The sequence below is a fragment of the Daktulosphaira vitifoliae genome, unplaced genomic scaffold (genome assembly GCF_025091365.1).
Source record: "Daktulosphaira vitifoliae isolate Bord-2020 unplaced genomic scaffold, ASM2509136v1 Scaffold_3, whole genome shotgun sequence".
Taxonomy (NCBI): domain Eukaryota; kingdom Metazoa; phylum Arthropoda; class Insecta; order Hemiptera; family Phylloxeridae; genus Daktulosphaira; species Daktulosphaira vitifoliae.
The window spans coordinates 29,283,979-29,309,740 of record NW_026099574.1 but is presented as its reverse complement, the minus strand read 5'-3'; the positions used below and the strand labels follow the sequence as shown (position 1 = coordinate 29,309,740).

The window sequence follows — 25,762 nt, the reverse complement described above, 5'->3', positions numbered from 1 at the left end:
TCTTATTTAATAAACACATATATTTTATATATTCAAAAGCCATGCGTATGCTGGGATTTGTCAGACGGCAGTGTTGTGATTTTAATAATATTATTTGTCTAAAAACTTTGTATTGCGCACTTGTCCGTTCAGGTATTGAATACGGATCCATAATTTGGAACCCTTACCAAAATATTTTGATTCAACGTTTAAATAATGTTCAACACAACTTCTTAAAATACTTGTCACTTAAGTTTAAATTAAACGTTTCGATTGATAACTTAGAACATGAACTAGGTTTGAATTCTCTTACGTCCAGACGTAAATTCAATGATACATCATTTATATATAAATTATTAAATAATAAAATAAGTTGTCCTCAAATACTCAGAAAAATAAGTTGGCATGTTCCCGTTTTCAATGCTCGTTCCACGACTACATTTAATATTCCTTTTCATTCTCAATCTTACAGTTTCAACGAGCCTTTAAGTCGCATGTTAAGAGAATGTAATAGTATAGATGTCGATTTCAATTATGACAATGAAACTAAACTTCGTTATTTAAGTCTAAATTCTGTATAAATATATTATATGTATATATTAATTTTAATTTAATATCTTTTATATTCTATGTATTCTGTTGTATGTTTTATTCATTCTTATTATGTAAATTGTTTATAAACATGTATTACTAATGTACACTCTTTGCCCGAAAGGGCGTTAATAAATTAATAATAATAAAAAGAATAATTCATAAGAAAACAATAAAAATGTTACGAAATTCTGAAAAATTCTGTACTACACGGTCTACAAGTTTGAATATATCTATAGTATTATTATCTCATGATACTCATGTTACTCATGCATCATTATTACGATCAACTGNCGATCGTTAACGGTCTACAAGTTTGAATATATCTATAGTATTATTATCTCATGATACTCATGTTACTCATGCATCATTATTACGATCAACTGGATAATATCATGCGTCTGGTATAGTTAGGAAAGTGTTCTAGCGAAAGTAGACTGTTTTGGGGATTTTGATGCTCGTTCATGACTTAAGAAAGGTAGGAGTAAATGTATGTCACACTTCCCAGCAGGAGAGATCATATACATAGGTGTAGGTAAAGAACCTGTACCTGTTCACCTGGTAATATTATTATGATTATTATTATAAGACCTCCACGAAATCAGAAAACACCATTACTAATTTTATTGACACACGTATGAGTCTTGTCTTATGAATTAAAAAATAGTTGAGTGTATGCTTTGTACAGAACGTGAGAAGAGTTAACAATATATTTCTTACGCGCAATGAGTTATTTTTTAGAGTTATGTCATATTTTAGTATTTATGTATTTTTTAAATTTAAATAGTGGACAAATTCTAGGAAGATGTCCTAAAAAAGAAACTATGAAAAATTTTAATACTAAGGAGGTAAATTAATCATTTTAATAGCATTAAAAATTATTGTTTTAAATCATAAAGTTCAATAAAAAACAATAAATTATTATTAATTTCAAAGTTTGAAGGACAATGGTATGAAGTAGAAAAATCATTTTACATGATAGAAATGGCTTCTAGTTGTACTTCTTTCAATTTTACTTCAAATGCCGATGGATCTTTCAAAGTCATCGTAGGAACCAAAAATAGGATGTAGTTCATTCAATAAAATAATATTTTTATTTTAAATTTTAAGTCTTTGAATTTATAGAACAGGAAATTCTAATGTATTTTCTGGAACAGCGACGCCTGTATCAAAACACAATGGTGTTCTCAAGTACCAAGCCGACAGCCGGTTGCCTAATATTTTATCACGTATGGTCCCAACATCAGGTCTTTACTATGTTATTTACTCAGACTATAAAAACTATACGATATTGTGGTCATGTACAAGTTATGGACTTTTTCATACGGGTAAGACATTGTCAGTAAAATTTTTTTAATAAAAGTAGGGTTTGCCTGAAAAAAAAATGGGAGAACTACTATGGTTATTTTAACTGCAGTTAAAATAGTTCTCTTTGAAATTTTTTAGCTTCGATGCGAAACTGAGAAGGTATTAATTTTACTCTGATGTGTTTTTATTTGTGTCTGTTATCACTCAAACTCAGCTCTCACTTGACCGATATCATGAACAATACGTCAAAAGATAATAAATTGTAGTTAGTCGAAGACATTACCCTCAAAAATTGAAAAAACCTTGCTTGCCGTAAATGGGGGAAATCTCACAAAAAATTATAATTTTAAAAATCGCTAATTTTCGACATTTTTTAATTTATTTTCTTAAAACTACCATAACTTTTTTGATAATGTATGGATCAATAATTTTGTGTTAAAATTCTGGATTTTGTATTTTATTTTGTTTTAAAATACCTTACTAGGGGAATACACTAATTTTCATAAATATTATATAAATATATTTGACATAGCATATAAAGTTAAACTCATTTAAATTCTTTTTTTTTTTTAGTCGAGAAAACTAACTTTAAAATTTGAACTAGGTAAATTGCTATTTTTTTCGATCGACGAATGCGACGAACAGAAAATTATTTTACTATATAGATTTTTTTTGTGACTATCATTTATTTTCTCGGCTCTCACTTGAACTACTTTTACGATAAAAATGCAAAAAAAAAAAAATAGAGTTTTTCTGATAAATTTATTATAAATAAAAATTATAACATTTTCTGACTGCATATTAATCTTAACAATTTCATTTTTTAGCTTCGATGCGAAGCTGAGAAGGTATTGGTTTTACTATGATGTGTTTTTTTTTAATTTTTTTTGTCTGTTACCACTTTTTCTCAGCTCTCACCGAAACGATTTCTTTCAATGATACGTCAAAAGATCACAAATCGTATCTAGTCGAAGACATTACCCTTAAAAATTGAAAAAAATTCCCTCGTTTCCCGTAAATGGGGGAAACCTCCAAAAAAATTACAAATTTAAAAATCCCTAATTTTCGGAATTTTTTCAATTTTTTTTACTTAAAATTGCCATAACTTTTTTAAAAATAACCAAATCAATATAATTTTTTTTATACAGGGGGGGATTCAAAATGACAACTTTTTCACAAAAAATTGACTTTTTCAACTTGATTTTTGAAAATTTTCCGGAAGGTATGACACTTTTATATATATCTTAAATTAAAGTTAATGTAATATACTTTATTATAGTAAAAAAAAATTTCGGACTTTATTTTATCTTCACGGTGAAAATGGCTACCAATGCTATTATTGTGTGAAAATTCTCGATTTTATTTTTTACATTTTTAACTTTATAATGCTATGACATATTTAAAAGTGTATGGATCAACATTATTTTTTTATAAGAAATAATATTTTTTAATAATCCCTTTTTCATTCAACATACTTTATCTTAATTAGGATATTAATAATGAACTAGCAGATCATGTAGCTTTTGGAATAATCCACCAATTTTTTAAAATTAAACACTATCTAAAGATTTGCATCGAAGCGTTTTTTTTTTATAGTGATTTTAATCATTGTCAGATATCATTATACTTGATTCATCTATGCCACGTCACCACTGAGCCGCGACCCCCCTGTGCTGGGTTTTTCTATTTAATGATGTCAATTTCAAACTTGTAAGTTGAGATAAAACTCATGGTAATAAATTCATTTTTTTTTTATCATAAAATTTCAAAAAATCAACTTTAAAGGACCACAAAAATAGGTTAAAAATAATATTTTGCACTGATTATTTTTATCATATTAAAAATCAAAATCACTAATAATTTAAAGACAATTTTTTGTTTGTAATTTAATATTGTTCCTGATGAAAATATAATACTTGCATTTCTTCTATTACTAGTGAATAAAGATATTGTTATACCCAGTCCTTTGATTTAATTTAAACAAATCATAAATGTATCCCCAACTATGCTTTATGTGCTTAGAGTGAGTCAAGCAAAAATAATTGTGTCGTATTTACACTGTATATACAAGTACTGCTTGTCATGCGTTGTACGAAATATTTTCAAGCATTTTGGCTAAGATTATTATTAAAGTGTGGTGTTGTTCTTGATTTTTTTAAATGGGTAGTAAAGTAAAAAAAAAAAATTCCCTGTCAATTAATTCTAAAAAGAAATAATACAAATTCAAAATTAGTATAATATTTATCGATGTAATAGAGGTTGCTGTAATTCAATCAGATCTATACAAAGGTATATAGACGATTTTTCATTGACCGGGAAATATTAGATAGAGGCCCAGCTATAAAATTTTTCGCTTCGCAATTCATCGCTGTTCTTATACTCATTTTAAATATATTCAATATTTTTTAGCTTCAATGAGAAGCTGATAAGAAATTAATTTTACTATTATGTGTTTTTTTAATTCCCATACAATTTTTTATTTAATGAAATCAATTTCAAACTTGCAAGTTGATCTAAAAGTTATGGTAACAAATTCCACTTTTTTTTATTATAAACTTTCATTAAAATCAACTTTATAGAATTTAATTAATAGTTTAAAAATGTCATTTTGCACTGATTATTTTTAACATATTAAAAATTTAAATCAGTAATAATTTGAAAACAATTTTTTTTTTGTTTTATTTATTTTTTTTATGTAAATACTAATTTTTTACTAATTAGTAATAATATCGAAAATGGGTCTGGGGCGGAGCCTAGTTTATTCATAAGTAATAAAAGTTTTTTATTGAAAAGTATTGCATAAAGCATTATACATTTTTATACGCGTTTAAAGTAAAGAAATATATAAATATTTTATTATTTTTATATTTTTCCGAAAAAACTACAGTATTAAATTATTGAATATCAATGTCATACTAAATTTAATTACTCAAATTAGTATTTTTTAATATATTATATGTTTAAATCAAAGAAGCACTAATCAGGATGTTATTAAGGAAATAGGAATTGATATTGCTTTTGTAATTATCCAACAATTTTTAGAATTAAACATCATTTACAAATTTACAACAAAGCTTTTCTTATGATTATAATTTTAATCACGATCAGATATCATCTATACTTATCCCAACTATGCCACGCTCACACTGGGCCACCGTTTTTTTTATGAAGAAATTATAAAAAGTTATACGTGTTGTATACTGAATGATTATTTTAATATTAGCCAACCGATTAATCATAACATTATAATTATTATAAAGAAATTCATTTAGGTTTTTACAAGTAAGTTTAAGTAAATTTTATTTTTTTATGTGTTGCTGTTATAATATTTAAAATTTATTTAAATATGAAATCTAGGGGTACTATTTCGATTTTATTTAGTACGTAGATATTGTAATGGCCACTATGTATTTAAATGAGTAGGTGCATCACTCATGAGAAGGGTATAACCTAAAAATTATTACATAGATATTCATCTACATAAATGTACAATCTGTGTACTGCAATGAACTCTTATTGTGATTGCATAATTATCGGATTTATTTTTGCTAAGATATTATATGGATTTTGGGAAGAGAAAGAGATTTATCTGCAACTTCTCGAGCTGAACTGTATAGTTTATTATACGAATTTGGAATGAATTCAGAACGATTGATACTGACACGACATGAAAAGTGCGACAATTTTTTTTAGCTTGTCAATGACATCATAAATACGAGTTAACAAATATATTATGTAATTTTTTTAATCTCTGTGCTAGTCAATAGATGGAATAAACTGAAGTTTAAACTTAGATAATGTACATGAATTTAGTTTAGCTTGTACTTTATATAGAGTTATATTATTAAATTATTTGTTTTTATAGATTATGTATTTTAAGTTTATTTTAATTTGTAAAAGTTACACTTTTGATAGCTTATTAAATACTTAATTTTATGAGTTAATTATCAAATTTAACTTATTATTTAATTATAAAATCAGTGTATGCATAAATCTAGGAGGCTTAAAAGGGCCAAACTCTCTCTATTAGCCATGTAAAACCAACATATTAAATAAAAAAATCACTATATTTTTTTATTTGTATACACTCCCTTCATTATAAAATTCTGAATACACTTCTGTAAAAATTAATTCACGATTACATATTAAAATTCGTAACCTTTAATTAAAAAAAAAGTAATATTTCAAAAGTTTCATAAAGAGAAGCAGTAACGTCATTTCAGTATTTTTAGATGTGTGATCTTTTAGTGGCTCATATTATTATATTTTTAGGCCACTAATAATTATATCAGTTTTTATATAAAAAAAAAAAAAAACATCAAATATTTTTTCAACTTTCATGTTGCACAAAGGAACTTTAAATCAACAAATGAAGTTTATTTATTTTGTTTAAATTTAAAGAGGGCCCATTATAAGATGTTTAGCTTTATTTAATGTAAAGTCATAACCAGTTAGTATTTTATGGCATATTATTTTAATAGGATACTTTTTAAAGAAGTAGTCTTTTTGTTAGTATTTATTATTAATGTAAATTTTTAACTTTTTAAGAACTCTTCATAAAATCAAAAAAGTATTTTTTTTAAAAGCTTCAAAATTATGTTTTAGTTCCTCAACTTGAATTATCACACAATAAATATATTACTTAAATTTTATTTTTTAAAAAAAGCATAAATTTAAAACAAAATTTTACATAAAAATTTGTAGTTTTAATTTTAAATACTATATATTATTGTTAAAAAGACACAATTTAAATAATGGATTACAATATAATTATGATACAATAGGTTTCATGATATAATTATTAAAATAATAATTTATTTGACATAAATTATGTATTTTCATAAAAATAAACTACACTTAATAAAAATCTTCTTTGTTTGTATTTGTACTTCCTTGATTCATAATCTGAACTTGACTATAATATAATTCAGCAATCTAAAATTTAATTTAATTTATTTTCTTTGATAAGTTAATTTTGTTTATTACAACTTAGTTTTTAAAAAGTTAGACAGAGACATAAAGTGCCAACAGTAGCTCAAAGCTGAATTTTGCCCTGATAACGTCTTCTCTTATTCTGTAAATCTAACTTCTGTATTTTTGAAAAAAACATACCCCAGCCTCTTTATTCACTAAATCATGCATTCTATGAACTTTTTCTAGCTTAACTTAAGAAAATTTTGAACATATTCAAATATTAAAAAATAATTATACTTATTTTATTTATTAATATAATGTGGCAACTAAAACAGCAAAGTTAAGAATAGAATTGACATAAGTTATGTCAAATCTAATCTATGTTATGTCACATAACATAATTTTTTTTTTAATATACATTAATAAGAATATACTTAACATACAGATTAAATGATTTATTATTGATTCTCTTAAAATAATAATCTTGAAAATATTTATTTTTGTTTTTATTTAGTAGTATTTATAAAAATAAATTATAAATAATAATAATAATAATAAAATATGTTTATACATACTTGTTGAGCTGATGTCGACTGTTCAATTGTCTTGTCATCTCTTATACGAAGAAACCTCGGAAATCTTAAAGAAATTCCTTTTTCTGGATCAACAATGCCTAATGCAGCTCTATGGACAGGACTTAAGGATAAGTCAGCACATTTTATTTCCCAAACTTGAATAGTTTCAAACCAATGATCTGGTTCATGACTTTGATCATAGCGATAATAACTTCTTGGTCTTTCAATTACATGTTCTTTAAAGAATTCAGTATGATTTTGAAGATCTTCATCAGTAAACCCCGTACCAATCTGAGTATAAGAAAAACAATTAACACTTATTGTTTTTTTTTTTTAAAGAAAAAATAATTATATTAAAAAATGTTTGTTTAGATGTTCAAATATATTTTAATTTATTCACATAAAGTGAATTACACAGCTCGACAAAATTTGAGTCATGGAATGTTAATGAAACATTTTTTATTGTTTCTAATATATAATATATTGACACGGATTTCTTAGTTTTTCTCAACCACCAATATTTTAGTCAGAATTTGATTATTTGTAAAATTATCGTTTTTTTTAAATAAAAAAAAAAAATTCATTAACCCTTAATTATATTTCTCATATTATGAAGATAACATATGTAAATTTTGAAATCATTTTCAAGCTGAATTATTTTCTATAATAACAATTTTAACATAGTATACATGAGGATAACGCCTCAATGGAAAAATACTATGGAAATTGGAACGAAGCTATGATGATTTACTGTATAGACTTTAATTGGAAATAAAAATATGAATATTACTCACAAAAGAAAAAGTGTAGAAGGCCATTATTAGAGATGTAATTAACAATATTTAGTATTTTTGAATCTACATAAAATTTTCTCTCTATATAATAAATAGTAAAAACATGAATAGAAAAAAAAGTTATAAAGAGCAGTTCAACTTTACTTTTTAATAATTTAATAACTCAACTTTAAAAGTCCATATCAAAAATGATACTTTAAAAATTATTTCAAAATTAGCACAAATTGTCATTGTGATACTATAAATATAATTAAGCGGTAATGAAAAAGTTTTTATTTTTAATTAACATTTTATATAAAAAATCTGTAATTTTACAAATACGCAAGTTCTGGCTAAAATATTAATTGAAATATTAAAAACTTAGGACAAATTCTGAATTAGTGTCAAAAAACATCAGAAACAATAAAAAATATTTTCTTAACATGTTATAACCCACATTTTGTTAAGCTGTTATAAAATTGTACGTAAATGGTATGATAAAATTGATTACTAATAAAATAACAAGAAGAAATTTGGAATGCTCCATATTTCTGGTACAATTAATTAAACTTAACCACTAGTTTAATACTATATAATATTATATCCATTTTTACCACTTATTCATTTTGAGTATTCACAAGTTGACAGCTCATAAAATATCCATGACAAATTGTTCAACCCATATTATACAATATAAATTGTTTTTTTTTTATACTTTGATACTTTAACATTAATTTTGTTCTTACCTTACAAATACTTTGATATTCTTCACTCTCTGGATCATAACATGCTAATAAAAAGCCTCCATATGTTCCAGTACGTTTACCACGACCTAAATATCCACCAAGAACAACTACATCAATAGTGTCACCTACACCATCTAGGTAATCTTTTTTTAATTTTAACCAATTGCGTGATCGTTTGGCAATTTCATATGTTGCATCTTCTTCTAATGTCTTCACCATAAGTCCTTCACAATTTCCTAATAATTTAATATATCATAAATAAATACTAATATAAATATTAAACATGTTGAAAAATATAATAGGAAAATTTAAGCATAAAAACGTAAGTTTAAAAAAAAAAACATCAAGTTACCAAAATGGTAATTTTTATTTTTTAATATTTAAATTTTTTTTATTTAAATTAATTTTTGATGTTAAGCTGAGAAGGTATAAATTTTATCACAGTGTGTTTATATATTTTTTTTTTTGCGTCTGTCACCACTTTTTTTTCAATGATATATTAAAAGATCACAAATCACATCTAGTTGAAGGCATTTTTTTGAAAATTTGTATAATTTTTCTTTCTCCTAAATGGGAAAAATTCCTCAAAAAATAGTATTTTAAAATTTTAAATTTTTAGAAATCATAAAACTTTCAATTAGGATATAATAATGGATATGGAAGTTAATATTGCTTTTGGAATCTAAAATTTTTTCTTAAAATTAAACAACACTTACAGACTTGTATTGAAGCATTTTTTATAATAATGATTTTAATAACTATCATATATCATCTATACTTGTCCCAACTATGCCACTTCCACATTGTACCGCGACCCAACTGTGGTACCGTTTTTTTAATTTTTATATGTGATATTTTTTCATAATAATTGAAAAAATCTATAATAGTTTCAACAATGTCTTTACTGTGTCACAACCCTACTATGTTATATTTTTTATTTGTAATTAATCATTTTTACAAATAAGTAATAATGTAAAAACTACAGATGACAGAAAAATTACAATTATAGATTTGAAAACGCTCAAAAAATTATTTAGAAAAGTATATTTTTATCTATGATCATTAAAAGAAGTTTTATTTTTTAGACTAGTGTTATTTTTAAAATTCTTTTTGAGGAATCATGTTTGAAAAATTAAATTATTCTCAAATTAATTTTTTTTTTTTATAAAATTGCATTAGATAATTTATTTTTAATTAAATGTTTGAAACAAGGAAAAATATTTATTATTAATTAATTTTTTAATATACTAACCTTTAATAGATTCTTCCAAAAAGTCTTGAACTTCTTCCATAGTTATTGTATCTAAGGAAGTAGCAAATAAAAATTGCTCTTCTACCTCAATAAAATTTTCTTTTAATAACTTTCTACGCTCCCAAAATGGACGTTTAACCAAAGGTTCACCATTTAAATAAAGTAAATCAAACATGAATACACAAACTTGAACTTTGATATCTTCTTCATTGGCATTCTAAAAAAATAATAAATATTATTAGCACTCATTAAAAGTTCATAATAAGTTATAATAAGTTATAAGTTCATAATAAGTTCATTGAAAACATGCTTTTCTTTTTCGTGTACTTAAAATCTGGAAAGGCATAATTTTTTTTTTCTCTTTATCCCATGCCACAGCTTCAGAATCCATCACAAAAGACTGAACATTAGGTCCTTTAACCAAATTTAAACGATTTAGAATATCTGGGTACTTAGAAGTATTATTTTCTTGATTACGACTAAAAATATAAGTGTTTCCATCTTCTGTTAAATGAATCTGAAACAAGTCAAAATTTAGTTTGCACTATTTCATAAAATAAGGAATGAGATAAAAATATCATAATAACCTGAGCTCTTTCACCATCATATTTCCATTCACATGTGAATTTTAATCCATCAAATCTATCAAGAACTTCATGAACTCCTTTTGTAGGATGTGCCAACATAGGTTTCAATGGCACTCCAGGAGTTAGTTTACAATTTTCTGGCAGAGCATCAACACCTTTCTCAAGAATAATTGGTATGATAGCATCTAAATTTGGACTTTCACTAGATCAAAATCAGATAAAAATATTATTACAAATTAAACTAAAGGTATATGCATAAATATATTCATACCAATAGGTAGTTTTTAAAATTAGAGATTTTTCATCATAAAGTTTTTTAAATTTTTCTTCATTCATTTCTTTAGAAATATTAATTATTTCAGGTGGATAATTTAGAGATGGTGGTGTTAATGTACAAGCTAAAGCCAGTGCCTAGTAATAAAATTGTTTTATATTCAGATTATGTATGCATACAATATAATTAGTATTATCATTATTTAAAGCTTTTCAATAAAGTATGAATCTCACTTGTAATACTGATTGTTCAGCAAGACCAATTCTAAGTTTACCAGCTAATGATCGCATCAAAAATCTCGCTTCAGAATCTTGACAAGCAATAAACATAGATTGAATTTTATCTACTTTTTTGGCCAACACCTTAAAATAAAATAAAACAAATACAAAAATAAACACCACAAACATAAAATTAATATAGCATACAGCATGACCAGTCATTTCTGATATTTCTTTTAATTTTTCAAACACTCCTTTAACAGTTAATCGAGAAGGTTTAAACATGGTTCTTTGATTACTTTTACTTTTTTCTGCAACAATACCTAAATCACCTGTTTTGTTAACATCACTTTTAACTTGAGCCATACTTCTTCCTGTTGTTTGAACAATTGCCTAAAAAAAAGTTTATATGTAAAGATTAGAAAAAAATTCTTAATGAGAAAACAAAGTATTTCCAACTTTCTTTTATTTTAAGTAATTATTAATTTATTTAAAGGAATAGTTTTACACTTACTTTCATTAATGTTGTTTCTGCAATGCCCAACTCTAAACCTGTATAATCAGGTGCAACTTTGTTTAAGCACAGATATACACTTGGTAATAAATCTTTAGGACTTAAAACAATAACTGACCGAAAATAATTTGAAAGTATTTCAATTATTTTCAGTCTAGCACTAACTTCTTCTATACATAGTAATGTTTTTGTCAATGCACAGTATGGAGTTCTAAAAGTATAATAAATTAGAATTTGAATAAACTAACAAACTATAAAGATCTTAATAATTTAGTCAAATTATGATTATAAAAGTTTAAATTCGAATAATGTTAAACAGTAATTATATTTTAATGAGAAAACAATTGAAATTGACTTACTTGAATTATGATTTTAGGAAAAATTAACTAATACTCTAAAAAAAATCTAGAACTTACTCTTGATTTTGACTCCAAAATGCATCATTGATAGGATGATAACTTTTTTTAGTAGGATCATAATACATTTCAGTTGACATACTATGATCACTGACTATATTGTTTGTAGAATTTTGTAATAGTTTCATTTCGGGAGTTTCATTTATCTTAGAATTGATATTTGATTGATCCAACTCTTTATTTTTATCCGTTGATTTATTGTTATCTTTATTTGTTGAATATAACTGTTCTTTGATAGGTGATTTTTCTTTACTGGGTGAATTATTTTCACATGTTTTTTTACTAATTACAAAACAAATGTTGAAGAATTTTATTTATTAATTTAATTTATTTTCAAAAAATTTTAAGATAATTGAAAATAAAATTGTTTAACATACTTGTAGTTAGATTCTTCATCACTACTGTCACTAAATAAATGAGAATTTTTTTTTCGTTTACCATAAGTTTTAATAGGACTACTTTTTGATACTTCAAGTTCCCTTAAAATATGTAAAATAATAATTATTATTCTTTGGTAATATAATTAAAACTTATAATACGAATTCTTTAAAGTTTTTGTTTAATATTTTATTTTAATAGTTAAATATATAAAATTTTATTTCACGACCAACAAAAAATAATTTAATGTCTATATTTTTATACCATCAGAAAATATCAAAATGATGTTTTAGGATTACATTAATATTAAAGCAAACAAACAATGAACTATAATTTCAAATAATTTAACTCACTCGGGAGAAGTTTCAACTAATTTGTTATTTGTTACAGGTTTGATGTTTTCAATGCTATTTTTTGAGCTGAAGTACGACCTAAACATAAATTTAATTAATATAATATGCTTGAATATATAACATTTTTAAACCTACATTAATGTTCTTTGAGTCATTTTTGAATTTGTTTTTAATCTTAATTGTAAACTTGGAACAACAGAATTCTGAATAAATTTGCTAATAAACCGCCAAAAGATAGTTGGCATTTTGTTTGGTTATCATTTCATTGTTATCATAGTTAATTTACTATATGTCTGAAAACTGATCAAGACTAAAGATCTAAATAAAGAGATATATGATCTTCCACTTAGGTATATTATTTTATTTTGAATTTTTATACACTGTTAGTATTATTGAATATTTATCATATTAATTAAAATATTTTTAATCATATATAATTTTAATGTATATTTATTTTATTACAAGTCATTAGTTATTAGTGAATTTGAAAGAATGATAGTATTGTGATACACTTATTAACAGTTTCTTGTATATTATTTTGGGCTAATTTTTCATCTGCCACCTTACCGTATTATTAAATAATCTAAACATATTATTTAAATGTTGTCAACAAAGCAAATTACTTAAATGTCCATATTTATTAACTAACAAGTTAAATGCCTTTTTAATTTTAAAGCTCACGAAATAATATAAAAAATAAAGTGAAATCTTGTGACTTTCATTTATCAAATTCAATAAATGACTGCACAGCTTAAGCTGACTGTGGTAAAATAATAATTTTCTATAAACTTTTTAATATTACAATATGAGGAGAATGGTATCTTCACATCCAAACATATTTTACGAACTATTACTTTTGAATTAATTTATATAATATAATTTAAAAATTTCTCATAAATAACATTAATTGAAAACAAATGAAATGGGATATTTTAAGCCACTTTTATGTAACTGTTTAATTTAACATTTATGTTAATTTTAACATAAAAATTAAAATTACATTAATCATCACACAATGAGTTTTCTTTAAAAAACATTTTACATTCTTTACATAAAGACTTTAAAAAAATTATATAAAATAGCTACTACTGTAAAAAAAAAAAAATGAACTGATTATATAGATTTTATTTTTTTAATTTATATAAACTATAAGTATCCATGAAACAATTTATTTTAGGAGTTAGAATAATAAGGGACAAGAGAATTAACTTTCTGAAAAAATCAATAAGGAAAATATCTGAACAGTATAAAATTTTTTTAAATCTGAAAAAAATTGACAAATTTTTATGACACTTTGAGTTCTTAGACATGCAAGGATAAAATGTTCCTCTTCTAGGTTGTTCTTGTTAAAAAATTTTCTAAGGCATCTTTGTTGAATCTGTGAGTCAATACAAAATCATACTTCACCCTATTATTTGTAATATTTATTACAGATAAGGAGAATAAGATTATACTACAATTTAATAGCAACTTCCAACTATTGTCTAATAAATATTTCCTTCAAACATACTAATATCTAATACATTTTTTTTAGCTTTGATATTGCATTAAATAATACTTATTTTTCTAATTCTCAAATTCATCGACTAAAAACACCTATATATCAGTTTTATGAACCAAGCAGTGGTAAAGGTTTCTAAGTAAACTAGTTGTAATTTTATGACCAATATTAAAGCTGCAGAAGTTTTGAATGAAGAAAATCTTATTGCAGCTCAACATTTATTTTATCAAAATTTGAGGAATTGAGGTTATTATTTCTTAAGAGATGAAGCAAGTGTAAGGCTATCCTGCAAATACTTTCATATTCTAAAAATCATTAATGTTAACTCTTAACAAAAGTTAGTCTTTTAAATTCTTGCAAATTTTCAGATATATGAGTCATGTTCGAAATATTGCACTTTACAAGTTCTTAAGCAATTGACAAATATCTGGTATTAAAAAAATACTATGATTATTGAACTGAAATTTATTTTCTCTATTATCATTTGGTCTTATTGTCACTTCCAAAAGAGACCATTGACGTCTATCATAAAAACCCACATCTGATATTAATGATACTACAGTTAGACCGCAAATTTCAACAAATAAAATACTATTTGCAATTATCTTCTTCACATCTTTTTGATTAGTTGTTTTATCAGTCATTTCACGAGCAATTACACACATATATATATATATATATATAGTTATTATTTACTCCTTATTCTAGAACTTCAGTAATATGATTGCTATGAATTATAATGCTGCCTAAAAATTTTTTTTAATTTTGTTATAATCTTGCTGACTGGAAAACATCATTTCATCTACAGAATTTATTTGATTTCATCAACCTTCCTCTTATTTTTATTGTTGTTTACTTATCAATTGGAATTTTGGAAAAAGGCAGGGTATAATTTTACAAAACAAATCTTAATCTATATTATTCTTAGGCTAGAGTTGTAAATATACAGTGTCTCAGACCTAACTGACAATAATTATAATTTAAAAAACTTTTTTCGAGGTTTTACAGATTTGTGGCAACTATGAAGACTATACATACACTGAACCTTTTAAGAGGATCCATCATGTAGTTGTAAATACCTGTTTGTAGCAGATATTATAGTAATTTACGATCTTATGTGCTGTATAAAAGGAAATATAGGAATTTTTTTTATGGAAATAATTATACCAACTCGCACCAAAACTGAACCTTAGCTTTAGTGACTTTAAAATAATTTATTTAGACCATTAATGTTGATAAGGCACAAACATTTATTTAGTAACTTTATCTTCAAGTTATTTTTTAAGTTTTATTGTACTGTTGTTAATACTTCACAAACTTCTTATTTCATCTCTTTAAATATTTATTTTCTTTTTGTTACGACTGTAAATTAAAATTTTAATAAATTACTATATTTTATAGTACTTTAATGTTTTAAAAATAAATTTCAAGTATTAAAATTGTTGAAATTATAATTGAAAATTAAAATATTGTACCTCCAAAAAACAATATTACATATTATACATTTTTAATTATATAAATACATGTATATATAGTGTTCAGTAAGTAAGGAAACATGTTTCTTTTGTTCTCATTGTTTATAACAATTGATATGTTTCCATACTTACTAAACACTATATATATATGAAAAAAGCTTAATGTTTATATGATACCCTCAGTTTTTTTAAATAATTTTCAAACAACAAATGGAATATAAAATCTAATAAATCATAAAAAAAATATTGAAATTTAAAATAAAAAGTTCTTTAAATTTGATATATTATAGTCAACAAGGCGAATATTATATCCTTTAAACCTGATAATTGATTTACACTTACTGGTTGTAATGGCTCAATAAATTCATGGGAATAGACTTCATATTATGATTTGAATTATTAATTTAATTTCCAGATATTGATGTATAATAAAGTATCTAAAAAAATTTAATATTTTACCGTGTTAAAAGATAAAGTATACACAATTTTCAAATACATTTTAATTATAGTGCTGACTTTACATTTTCAGATTCTTTCTGTTTTAAGCTTTCTTGATACATTTAACACATCAAAAATAGTAAGAACAGCATTCTTTTTCAGATTGACATAACCATGTAATCTTTTTCTTTGGCATTGATTCCACTCTAACTGAACCTAACAAATAAATTAATCACATCACGATATTTTTCAAAATCAAATGAAAAATTAAAAAAAATTTATAGCCAAATAAATTCAATTATTGACGGTACTATTTTATGTTGATAAATAACAACATATATCTTTCAACTAAAATGGCGGATGCGCATACACTCATAAAAAGAACCTTAGTTCAACGTGTATCGTATACCCGTACTCTCTTTGTATACCGGTGACGCGTAATCGTTAAAAGAGATAAAGCCGGTCGCTCTGTAACAGTTTCCTGCTTCGCCATTGGTCGTTTTTTATAGTTAGTCTCTGTCGTGCAAGTCATGATTAGACACATTATTCTTTAAGCTTCCCGATTAGCTTATTAAATATCGTCTTACCTTTATACCGCATTTATTCATTAGTGTATTTTTTTACACATTTTTATACAATTAATTATTTTATAAAAAAAATTAACCTGATAATTTTTGTTTTGGCACTGTTATTGTTTAAACCGTTCTAAGCCGTGCACTCCACGATTCGGCTTTTTATTGTCCAATGTCTGGTGCTGAAGTACTAGACACCTCCTGTGAATTGCCGGCTAAGAAGCGTAAACTGGCTTCCGGTGAATCTGCTACAGTGTCTTCAGAAGTACCAAAAACTCAGGTAATGATGTCAACTAAGAATGGTCTTGGAGAAATCGACGAGGGTTTATACTCTCGTCAACTTTATGTGCTGGGACATGATGCCATGCGAAAAATGGCTACTTCTGACGTATTAATGAGTGGTCTCGGTGGTCTTGGTGTCGAGATTGCTAAAAATATTATACTAGGAGGTGTGAAATCAGTAACACTTCATGATACTACTCTGTGTACATATAGTGATTTATCCTCTCAATTTTATTTGAGTAAAAATGATATTGGTAAAAATAGAGCTGTTATTAGTTGTCCTAAATTGGCTGAGCTTAATTCTTATGTCTCAGTTGAATCGTATACATGTGAATTAACAGAAGATTATATTAAAAAGTTCAAAGTTGTTGTTTTAACTGAAACAACTTTAGATGAACAACTACGCATATCAAAAGTAACACATGCAAATAATATTGCTTTAATTATTGCTGATACTAGAGGTGTATTTTCTCAAGTATTTTGTGATTTTGGTGAGGAATTTATTGTAACAGACACAACTGGTGAAAATCCAATCTCTGTTATGGTTGCAGGTATAACTAAAGATAAACAAGGTGTTGTTACATGTTTAGATGAAACACGCCATGGTTTAGAAGATGGAGATTATGTTACGTTCCATGAAGTACAGGGTATGGCTGATTTAAATGGGTGTATACCAAAAAGAATAACTAGTCTTGGGCCATACACTTTTAGTATAGGTGATACTACATCCTTCTCTGATTATGTGAAAGGTGGTATTGCTACACAAGTTAAAATGCCAAAAAAATTGTCTTTTAAATCTTTAGAAAATTCTTTAAATGATCCTGAGTATTTAATATCTGATTTTGGGAAGTTTGATAGACCTTCACAATTACATTTGGCTTTTAATACACTCCATCAATTCAGAAATAAATACAATCGCTTACCAATTCCTTGGAGTGTTGAAGATGCAAATAAATTTATCGAAGTAGCAGAAAGTATAGTTGCAGAAAATGTAGTACCTGAAAGTGAAGTACCAGTAAGTAAAAAAGAAGTAGCAAAAAATACAAATTCCATGAAAATTGATGTTGAACTTTTAAAGACATTTTCCAAAGTTTGTGCTGGAAATATAAATCCTATGACGTCTTTTATTGGTGGTATTGTAGCTCAAGAAGTAATGAAATCGTGCTCTGGAAAATTCAACCCAATTTTTCAATGGTTATATTTTGATGCAGTTGAAACTTTACCTGAAAATGTTTCTGAAGTAGATGCAAAACCTTCTGGAAATAGATATGATGGACAAGTTGCTGTTTTTGGTCAAAAATTTCAAACAAATCTTGGTAACTTAAGGTACTTTGTTGTTGGTTCTGGTGCTATTGGTTGTGAGTTATTAAAAAACTTTGCTATTATGGGTGTGGGATGTGGAAATGGAAAAATCTATGTCACAGATATGGATTTAATAGAAAAATCAAATTTAAATAGACAGTTCTTATTTAGAGAACAACATGTTCAGAAGTCAAAATCTAAAATTGCAGCTGAAGCTATCAAATGTATGAATCCTGATGTGAAGGTTGAACCTCAAACTAATAGAGTATGTCCAGAGACAGAATCAACTTATAATGATACATTTTTTGAAAGCTTAGATGGAGTTGCGAATGCTTTAGATAATGTTGATGCACGCATATACATGGATAGACGTTGTGTATTTTACAAAAAACCTCTTCTAGAATCTGGAACTTTGGGTACAAAAGGTAATACTCAAGTTGTTATACCTAATTTAACTGAATCTTATAGTACTTCTCAGGATCCACCAGAAAAAAGTATACCAATTTGTACCCTAAAAAATTTTCCTAATGCTATTGAACACACATTACAGTGGGCAAGAGATATGTTTGAGGGTTTATTTAAACAATCACCTGAGAATGTAAAACAATACTTAGAGAACCCAGCTACTTTTGTCGAACGCACTAATCGTTTACCAGGACTTCAACCAGTAGAAATTATGGAAAGTACTCGATCTTCTATAGTTGAACGTCCAAATAACTTAGATGATTGTATTGCATGGGCTAGATTACATTTTGAAGAACAGTTTACAAATCAAATAAAGCAGCTTTTATTTAACTTTCCACCTGATCAAATGACATCAAGCGGGCAACCATTTTGGTCAGGACCAAAAAGGTGTCCTAAGCCTATTTTGTTTGATGTAAACAATATTTTACACCTGGATTACATTTTTGCAGCAGCAAATTTAAGAGCACAAACTTATAACATACAACAAGTTAGGGATCGAGCTTATATTTCTAATGTTGTAAGTTCAGTGAAAGTTCCTGAATTTGTACCGAAATCCGGTTTGAGGATTGCAGAAAATGATTCACAAATTACTAATGGTTCATCAAATTATGATTCGAGTAAACTTAATAAAATACTAAAAGATTTACCACCAGCTAATGATCTTACAGATTTGAAAATAGTGCCTTTAGAATTTGAAAAAGATGATGATAAAAATCTACACATTGATTATATTGTAGCTGCATCTAATTTAAGAGCAACAAATTATGAAATACAACCTGCTGATCGCCATAAAAGTAAATTGATTGCTGGTAAAATTATTCCTGCAATTGCTACAACAACTTCAGTAGTTGCAGGACTTGTATGTCAAGAATTAATTAAGTTAGCTATGGGCTTTAAAGAACCTGAAAAATACAAAAATGGTTTTGTTAATTTAGCATTACCTTTCTTTGGCTTTTCAGAGCCTTTGCTTGCACCCAAGTTTAAGTATTATGATATTGAATGGACATTATGGGATCGTTTTGAAGTAGAAGGTGAATTAACATTAAATGAATTTTTAAATTATTTCAAAGAGAAACATTCATTAGAAATTACTATGCTGTCTCAAGGAGTTTGTATGCTTTATTCATTTTTTATGCCTAATGCTAAGAGAGAAGAACGAATCAATATAAAAATGTCTGAAATTGTACGTAATGTTTCAAAAAAAAAAATTGAGCCTCATGTCAAATCATTGGTTTTTGAAATATGTTGTAATAACTTAGAAGGTGACGATGTAGAAGTACCTTATGTTAAATACAATCTACCAAAAGATTTTCAATATTAAGATGTAAGTTTATAAAATATGATTTATTAAAAATAATATGAATAGAAATGTTTACATAAAATATATCCTAGATATATAGTCAAACATTATCACTTTGTACTGATGCTATTAAAATATTAAAAAATCTTTGTATGTCAATATTAAATAAAACTTGTATTATTTTATTAAACTATTTTATTTTATATTTACTTTTATAACTAATATTGTATTAAAACATAACAATTTTATTTGTGTTCACACCTAAGGATAATTTTGAAAAAGTTCTTAAAATAAAATAACAAAAAATATTAATAGTTTACTAATAAAACTTTAAAAAACTGTTAGAATAATGTATAATTTATTTATTGCAGGTGATGCGTCAATAAAATCAGAAATGAATTTTCAAAATTAAAATAGCTAAAATATAATTATACATAATATATATATATACCTAATAAGTGATATTGTGTTAGTTGTCACATACACTATGAAACTAATGTTTTTTTACTTAAGATGTTGAATAAAATGTATTTTTCATAATTCGTAATCCATTATAAATTCTGGTGTTTTGGCTTATCTTAGAAAACATATTTATTTTCATATCTATTAATTGAACTCAATAGAATTGTAATAAAATGATGTGATTTATTCAATTCAGTTAATTTTATAATTTAATAACTTTTAATTAAATTATGCTATGTGTGTTTATTTTGTATGAATTTATTTAACAATAGCACGTTAAGGTAGTTTTTGTTTCTGTAAGTTTATTAAATAAAATTGACAAAAATGTCGTATAACTAATATTTATATTTCTGATTATTATGTAAACAAAAATAATATATTTAATATCTAACCAATAGTTTTATAGTAAAACCAATATAACTTACATCAATATTTGTTATTGAACCATGAAAACCATAATTTTGTTTTAGTAANTTAGTAAAACCAATATAACTTACAACATCAATATTTGTTATTGAACCATGAAAACCATAATTTTGTTTTAGTAAAAAAATCATGCCCAATAAAAATATAGGTATTTCATTATTTTTATTTATCAAAAAAGTAGTTAATAATTAAATTTAATAATTTTTTTAGGTTTTGTAACATATACTTTTTTTAAGTTTTATAAAAAATTAAACAAGGTAGCATTGATTAAAGTAGAGTATTTCCATCACAAAAATTGATTTAATATTAATAACATAATTTAATTTAACTTCAACTTTCTGATGTGACATATTGTAAACTACAAATTGTGTTTAAAGAAAAGTAAATATCACAGTTAAGTAATTTTTATTTAGCTCAGTGGTTAAATATATAATTAAAGTTTTGATCAAAAATATAAAATGGTATTTTTTTCACAAAATTATTTTTGTCATAAGGATGTGGATATAATATATTACTTTAATTATGCCAGTAATTAAGCCATTATTTTTCTTACGATGATTCTCAGATTAAATTAAACATTTAACCTATGTTCTAAGTATTATGAAAGTTAGTAAGCAAGTTTTGTGTTTTACACTACCCTTATTAAAAGTACAATGTTTTAAAGATCTAATTATCTAAATTTGTTTACAATCTAGATATATTGCTAGAAGTCCAATGTGATAATTGTATTTCTCCAATTTTTCAAAATTTATATTTTGTTTTTTAGACAGAAAATCATTATTTTAACAGTTTGTAGTGATCACCAATATCTGATGATTAAAAATATCTAATACCTACCATACAAATAGAAATGCCTAATATATAGTTAAGTATTAAAATTATACCTTTCAATTGTAAAATACTGATGTCAAAAAAAACTAAATGTAATTTAACTTTAAAGTTATGAATCATGTAGAATAATGTAAGGCACAAGTAATACAAAATTTGTTTTATGCTATAAAAATTGAATAAAATTTATTATATAGAAAATAGTTTCTACAACAATATTAGATTGTTTTATTAGGTTTGACAAACACTCGCTTTCTTTTTAATTTCTTTCGCGTAACTTCCACTTCATGAAGTTCAGAATATACTTCTGCAAATATTTCTTTTTGTTCTTCTTCGGGTATAGTTTTTCTACAAATATAATAAAATTTTTATATTATTTTTATTATCATATAATATTTGGAAACTATGCAATAATAATTACCTATATTGTTTCATTAAATCATATTTTTCCCAAGGTGTAGCTAATTCTTCAGCTCTATTATAAAAACGTTCTTCTAATTCTAAATCAGCTAATCCTTTCATACCTTTTCTTTCCCATCTAGCACGCCAAGGTCTAGGTTTCAATTTAACCTTAATAATAATGTAGTTGTACCATATATAATTGTATAAATGTATATGTTAATTACTAAATCTGTATTGTTTGTATTACCAATGTTGTATTGATTGGAACAGGAGAGCCTTCAGGCAAAAATTCAGCTTCCATGTTTTCATCATATGAGCTATACTCATTAGGGGCATCTCTTAAATATAATAATTCATCATCTAAACGTTTTTCTAAACGCAATACTTCTATTTTCTGTACAGTTGGATCATATAATTGAAATTTCATTTCAGTTCCTAGTTAATTAAAAAAAAATTGAGATATTTTGTAAAAAAAAAAACTATTTGTTACTGTTTATTATACTAACCTACATGTTTTACAATATTTCTAAGAGTAAAATTTGCTCTTAAGCCACATCCCAAACGTTGAATACAAATTCCAACAAACCGTGTTGATTTGTTTGGAGCATGTAGATTAGATGAAGTAACAGCCATAATACTACCTAAAACAGCAATTGAATTCACATAATTGAATTATTATTATATATATATATATATATATATTTTTTAGCATTCTCACAACTAGAAAATTTAACTGATGTATTGGAGATTATTGTAAAACTTATACAATTCAGTAGTAAAGAATCATATTTTAACACCTGCACATTAAAGCATAATGTATTTTCCACCAAACTATACAAGCCACCTTGTAATTTTTATAAGATATACAAAATACATGCCTACAAAAAACTCAGGAATATCAATATGTTTCCTTCTCTGAATCATATCCATACGTTCTAGTTTTTCTCGTAATGAATTTCTCCACTGCATTTTAGGATCCGGTAAAAATTCTGGATAAATATATCTGGAATTAGCTGGAACAACTGATTTCCTCTCAGGTTTCAATATTTTTTCAGAATTAGTATCATTTGATAGATGTTGCTCATTTGAAATTACTTTAGTAGAGAATCTACATAACTGAATAGCTGCACAAAAAAATATCTTTTAGAAATAATAGTAAATTTACATATTTATCTTTAAAAAGTATAATTATTAAGACCAAAATTTAAATATAAATTATACAATAAAGTACTTGCCTGAAAATTGAACTTTACTTAGCTTATAAATATTTAAATACATTATAAAATTTCTTTAACGACCATTTATATTTACAATAATAATGTTTCTATTTAAATAATTTATTTAGCTTCAATTTCAAATATTGATAATGCGAATAATAAATAAACCTCTAGATAACAGCACAAGTGTATTTCAATTAAGTTTAGTTAGATAACTATTATAAATTGAAAAACACCTTTGACACGAACTGATAATGCTACGACATTTACATATTACGACCATAAGTTTTTATTATTTTTTAATTTATTAATTGTATAATTATTGTATAACTTATGTGATGATTATGTATGTTGATTTTGAAACTTCATTATTATGTTAATTGATTCTTTTTTGTTTTTAGGTTTGATGCAAAGCTGAGAAAGTATTAATATTACAGTGATGAATTTATAAAACAATTCATTTAAAATTAATGAAAAACTTAAGAAGTTTTTTTATGAAATAATTAAAAAATATATAATTCAATTGAACACGAATAGTTATTTATTGTGTTTTTATTTTATTAAATTGAAGTATCGTATTATTATATTAAATACTTAAATATTTATGTAGTTTTATACACGTTGAAAAATTAAAAAAACATGAATACTGTAATTAAAATTGTTATTTTAAATTTTGAAAAATGTAAACACAATCATTGTAAAATTATTTTAGTGTTAAAACTGGTCATACTGATTTACCTACATAAAAATGGCGGACTGATTCTAATTACCTCCCTTTATTGACCATGTACATTTTTTATCAGTGTTCATTCTGTTTATTCTGTGATACGACTTTTGACAAAATAATTATTCCAAACATCTGGTAGTCCGACCATCTGATACCAGAGGCAACCATAACCACGATGGATTTTACTCCAATATTTAATAATAAATAAAACTAGGTAAGAACTCCGACATTATCGATAATCAAGTTTTTAGCTTCGATGCAAAGCTGAGAAGGTATTGGTTTTACTAAGATGTGTTTATTTTTTTTTTGTGTGTCTGTTACCACTTTTTCTCAGCACTTACCGAACCGATTTCTTTCAATGATACGTCAAAAGATCACAAATCGTATCTAGTCGAAGACATTACCCTCAAAAATTGAAAAAAAATTCCCTCGTAGGGAAACCTCCAAAAAAATTACGAATTTAAAAATCGCTAATTTTTTCAATTTTTTCAATTTTTTTTACTTAAAATTGCCATAATTTTTTTAAAAATAACCAAATCAATATAATTTTTTTTTTATAGATGCATGATGTCTTTACCTATCATTTGGTATATATTTTTTTTATATCTGACCCTTTACCTGCCCACAGGGGGGGATTTAAAATGACCACTTTTTCACAAAAAATTAACTTTTTCAACTTAACTTTTGAAAGTGTTCCGGAAAGTCTGACACTTTTATATATATCTTAAATTAATGTTAATGTAATGTACTTTATTATGGAAAAAAAAAAAATTTTGGACTTTATTTTGTCTTCACGGTGAAAATGGCTACCGAACGCTATTTTTGAAAATTCTCGATTTTATTTTTTACATTTTTAGATACAGATGTCTCAACTCTTATTTTCTTATCTATTACCTTTTCCCAAATTTTCATACTATGCGAGGTGTTATGATTATAATAGTTTTATTAATATTGATACAATTTTCTCATATTTATTTTGTAAACAATAATACAACTAGTTGCAGGGACTCCAATTAAAATTTAATTAGGTTCCTTTTTTTCTTGCCAAAACCAAATGTTTTAAGAATATTTATTTACATTAGAAAATTGTGCCAAATATTAATGTTAAAAAAGAGAATACGTTTTATAACTTATTTTTCTCATAATTCTGTCATTCTAACACTGTACTAAATGTTACAAGAATAAACTTAAATTAAATGCAATAATTAGCTACATTGTACAATTTTATACAATAACGGTTTTATAAAACAGTATAGTAAAATTTTTGAAAAAGTTATGGCAATTTTAAGTAAAAAAAATTTCGAAAATTAGCGATTTTTAAATTTGTAATTTTTTTGGAGGTTTCCCCTATTTGCGGGGAACGAGGGAAAATTTTTCAATTTTTAAGGGTAGTGTCTTCAACTAAATACGATTTGTGATCTTTTGACGTATTGTTGAAAGAAATCGGTCCAGTGAGAGCTGAGAAAAAGTGGCAACAGACATAAAAA

The 25,762-nt window shown here is 25.1% G+C and overlaps 4 protein-coding genes across 4 annotated transcripts; 2 read left to right on the top strand and 2 right to left on the bottom strand.

Annotated features, from left to right (window-relative positions):
• Positions 1 to 1,150: 1,150 nt before the first annotated feature.
• Positions 1,151 to 6,493, top strand: LOC126900774 (apolipoprotein D-like). Its single transcript, XM_050676709.1, has 4 exons — positions 1,151 to 1,418; positions 1,507 to 1,637; positions 1,696 to 1,898; positions 5,432 to 6,493. The coding sequence occupies exons 1-4, from the start codon at positions 1,296 to 1,298 to the stop codon at positions 5,569 to 5,571; spliced, it is 597 nt and encodes a 198-aa protein (XP_050532666.1). The 5' UTR covers positions 1,151 to 1,295; the 3' UTR covers positions 5,572 to 6,493.
• Positions 6,494 to 6,582: 89 nt separating this feature from the next.
• Positions 6,583 to 13,205, bottom strand: LOC126900760 (DNA ligase 1). The gene is made up of 14 exons (XM_050676687.1): positions 13,014 to 13,205; positions 12,879 to 12,956; positions 12,525 to 12,626; positions 12,148 to 12,429; positions 11,732 to 11,942; positions 11,425 to 11,610; positions 11,233 to 11,361; positions 10,997 to 11,136; positions 10,726 to 10,927; positions 10,449 to 10,655; positions 10,139 to 10,355; positions 8,887 to 9,122; positions 7,368 to 7,658; positions 6,583 to 6,813 (listed from the first exon to the last, which is right to left on the bottom strand). Exons 1-14 carry the CDS (start codon positions 13,121 to 13,123, stop codon positions 6,736 to 6,738), a joined length of 2,469 nt encoding a protein of 822 aa, XP_050532644.1. The 5' UTR covers positions 13,124 to 13,205; the 3' UTR covers positions 6,583 to 6,735.
• Positions 13,206 to 16,786: 3,581 nt separating this feature from the next.
• On the top strand, positions 16,787 to 20,921 carry LOC126900757 (ubiquitin-like modifier-activating enzyme 1). Its single transcript, XM_050676682.1, has 2 exons — positions 16,787 to 20,237; positions 20,585 to 20,921. Exon 1 carries the CDS (start codon positions 17,037 to 17,039, stop codon positions 20,232 to 20,234), a length of 3,198 nt encoding a protein of 1,065 aa, XP_050532639.1. The 5' UTR covers positions 16,787 to 17,036; the 3' UTR covers positions 20,235 to 20,237; positions 20,585 to 20,921.
• Positions 20,922 to 22,084: 1,163 nt separating this feature from the next.
• Positions 22,085 to 23,733, bottom strand: LOC126900769 (39S ribosomal protein L19, mitochondrial). Its single transcript, XM_050676700.1, has 6 exons — positions 23,567 to 23,733; positions 23,206 to 23,455; positions 22,838 to 22,968; positions 22,579 to 22,766; positions 22,351 to 22,499; positions 22,085 to 22,277 (listed from the first exon to the last, which is right to left on the bottom strand). The coding sequence occupies exons 1-6, from the start codon at positions 23,607 to 23,609 to the stop codon at positions 22,148 to 22,150; spliced, it is 891 nt and encodes a 296-aa protein (XP_050532657.1). The 5' UTR covers positions 23,610 to 23,733; the 3' UTR covers positions 22,085 to 22,147.
• Between the last annotated feature and the right edge of the window lie 2,029 nt (positions 23,734 to 25,762).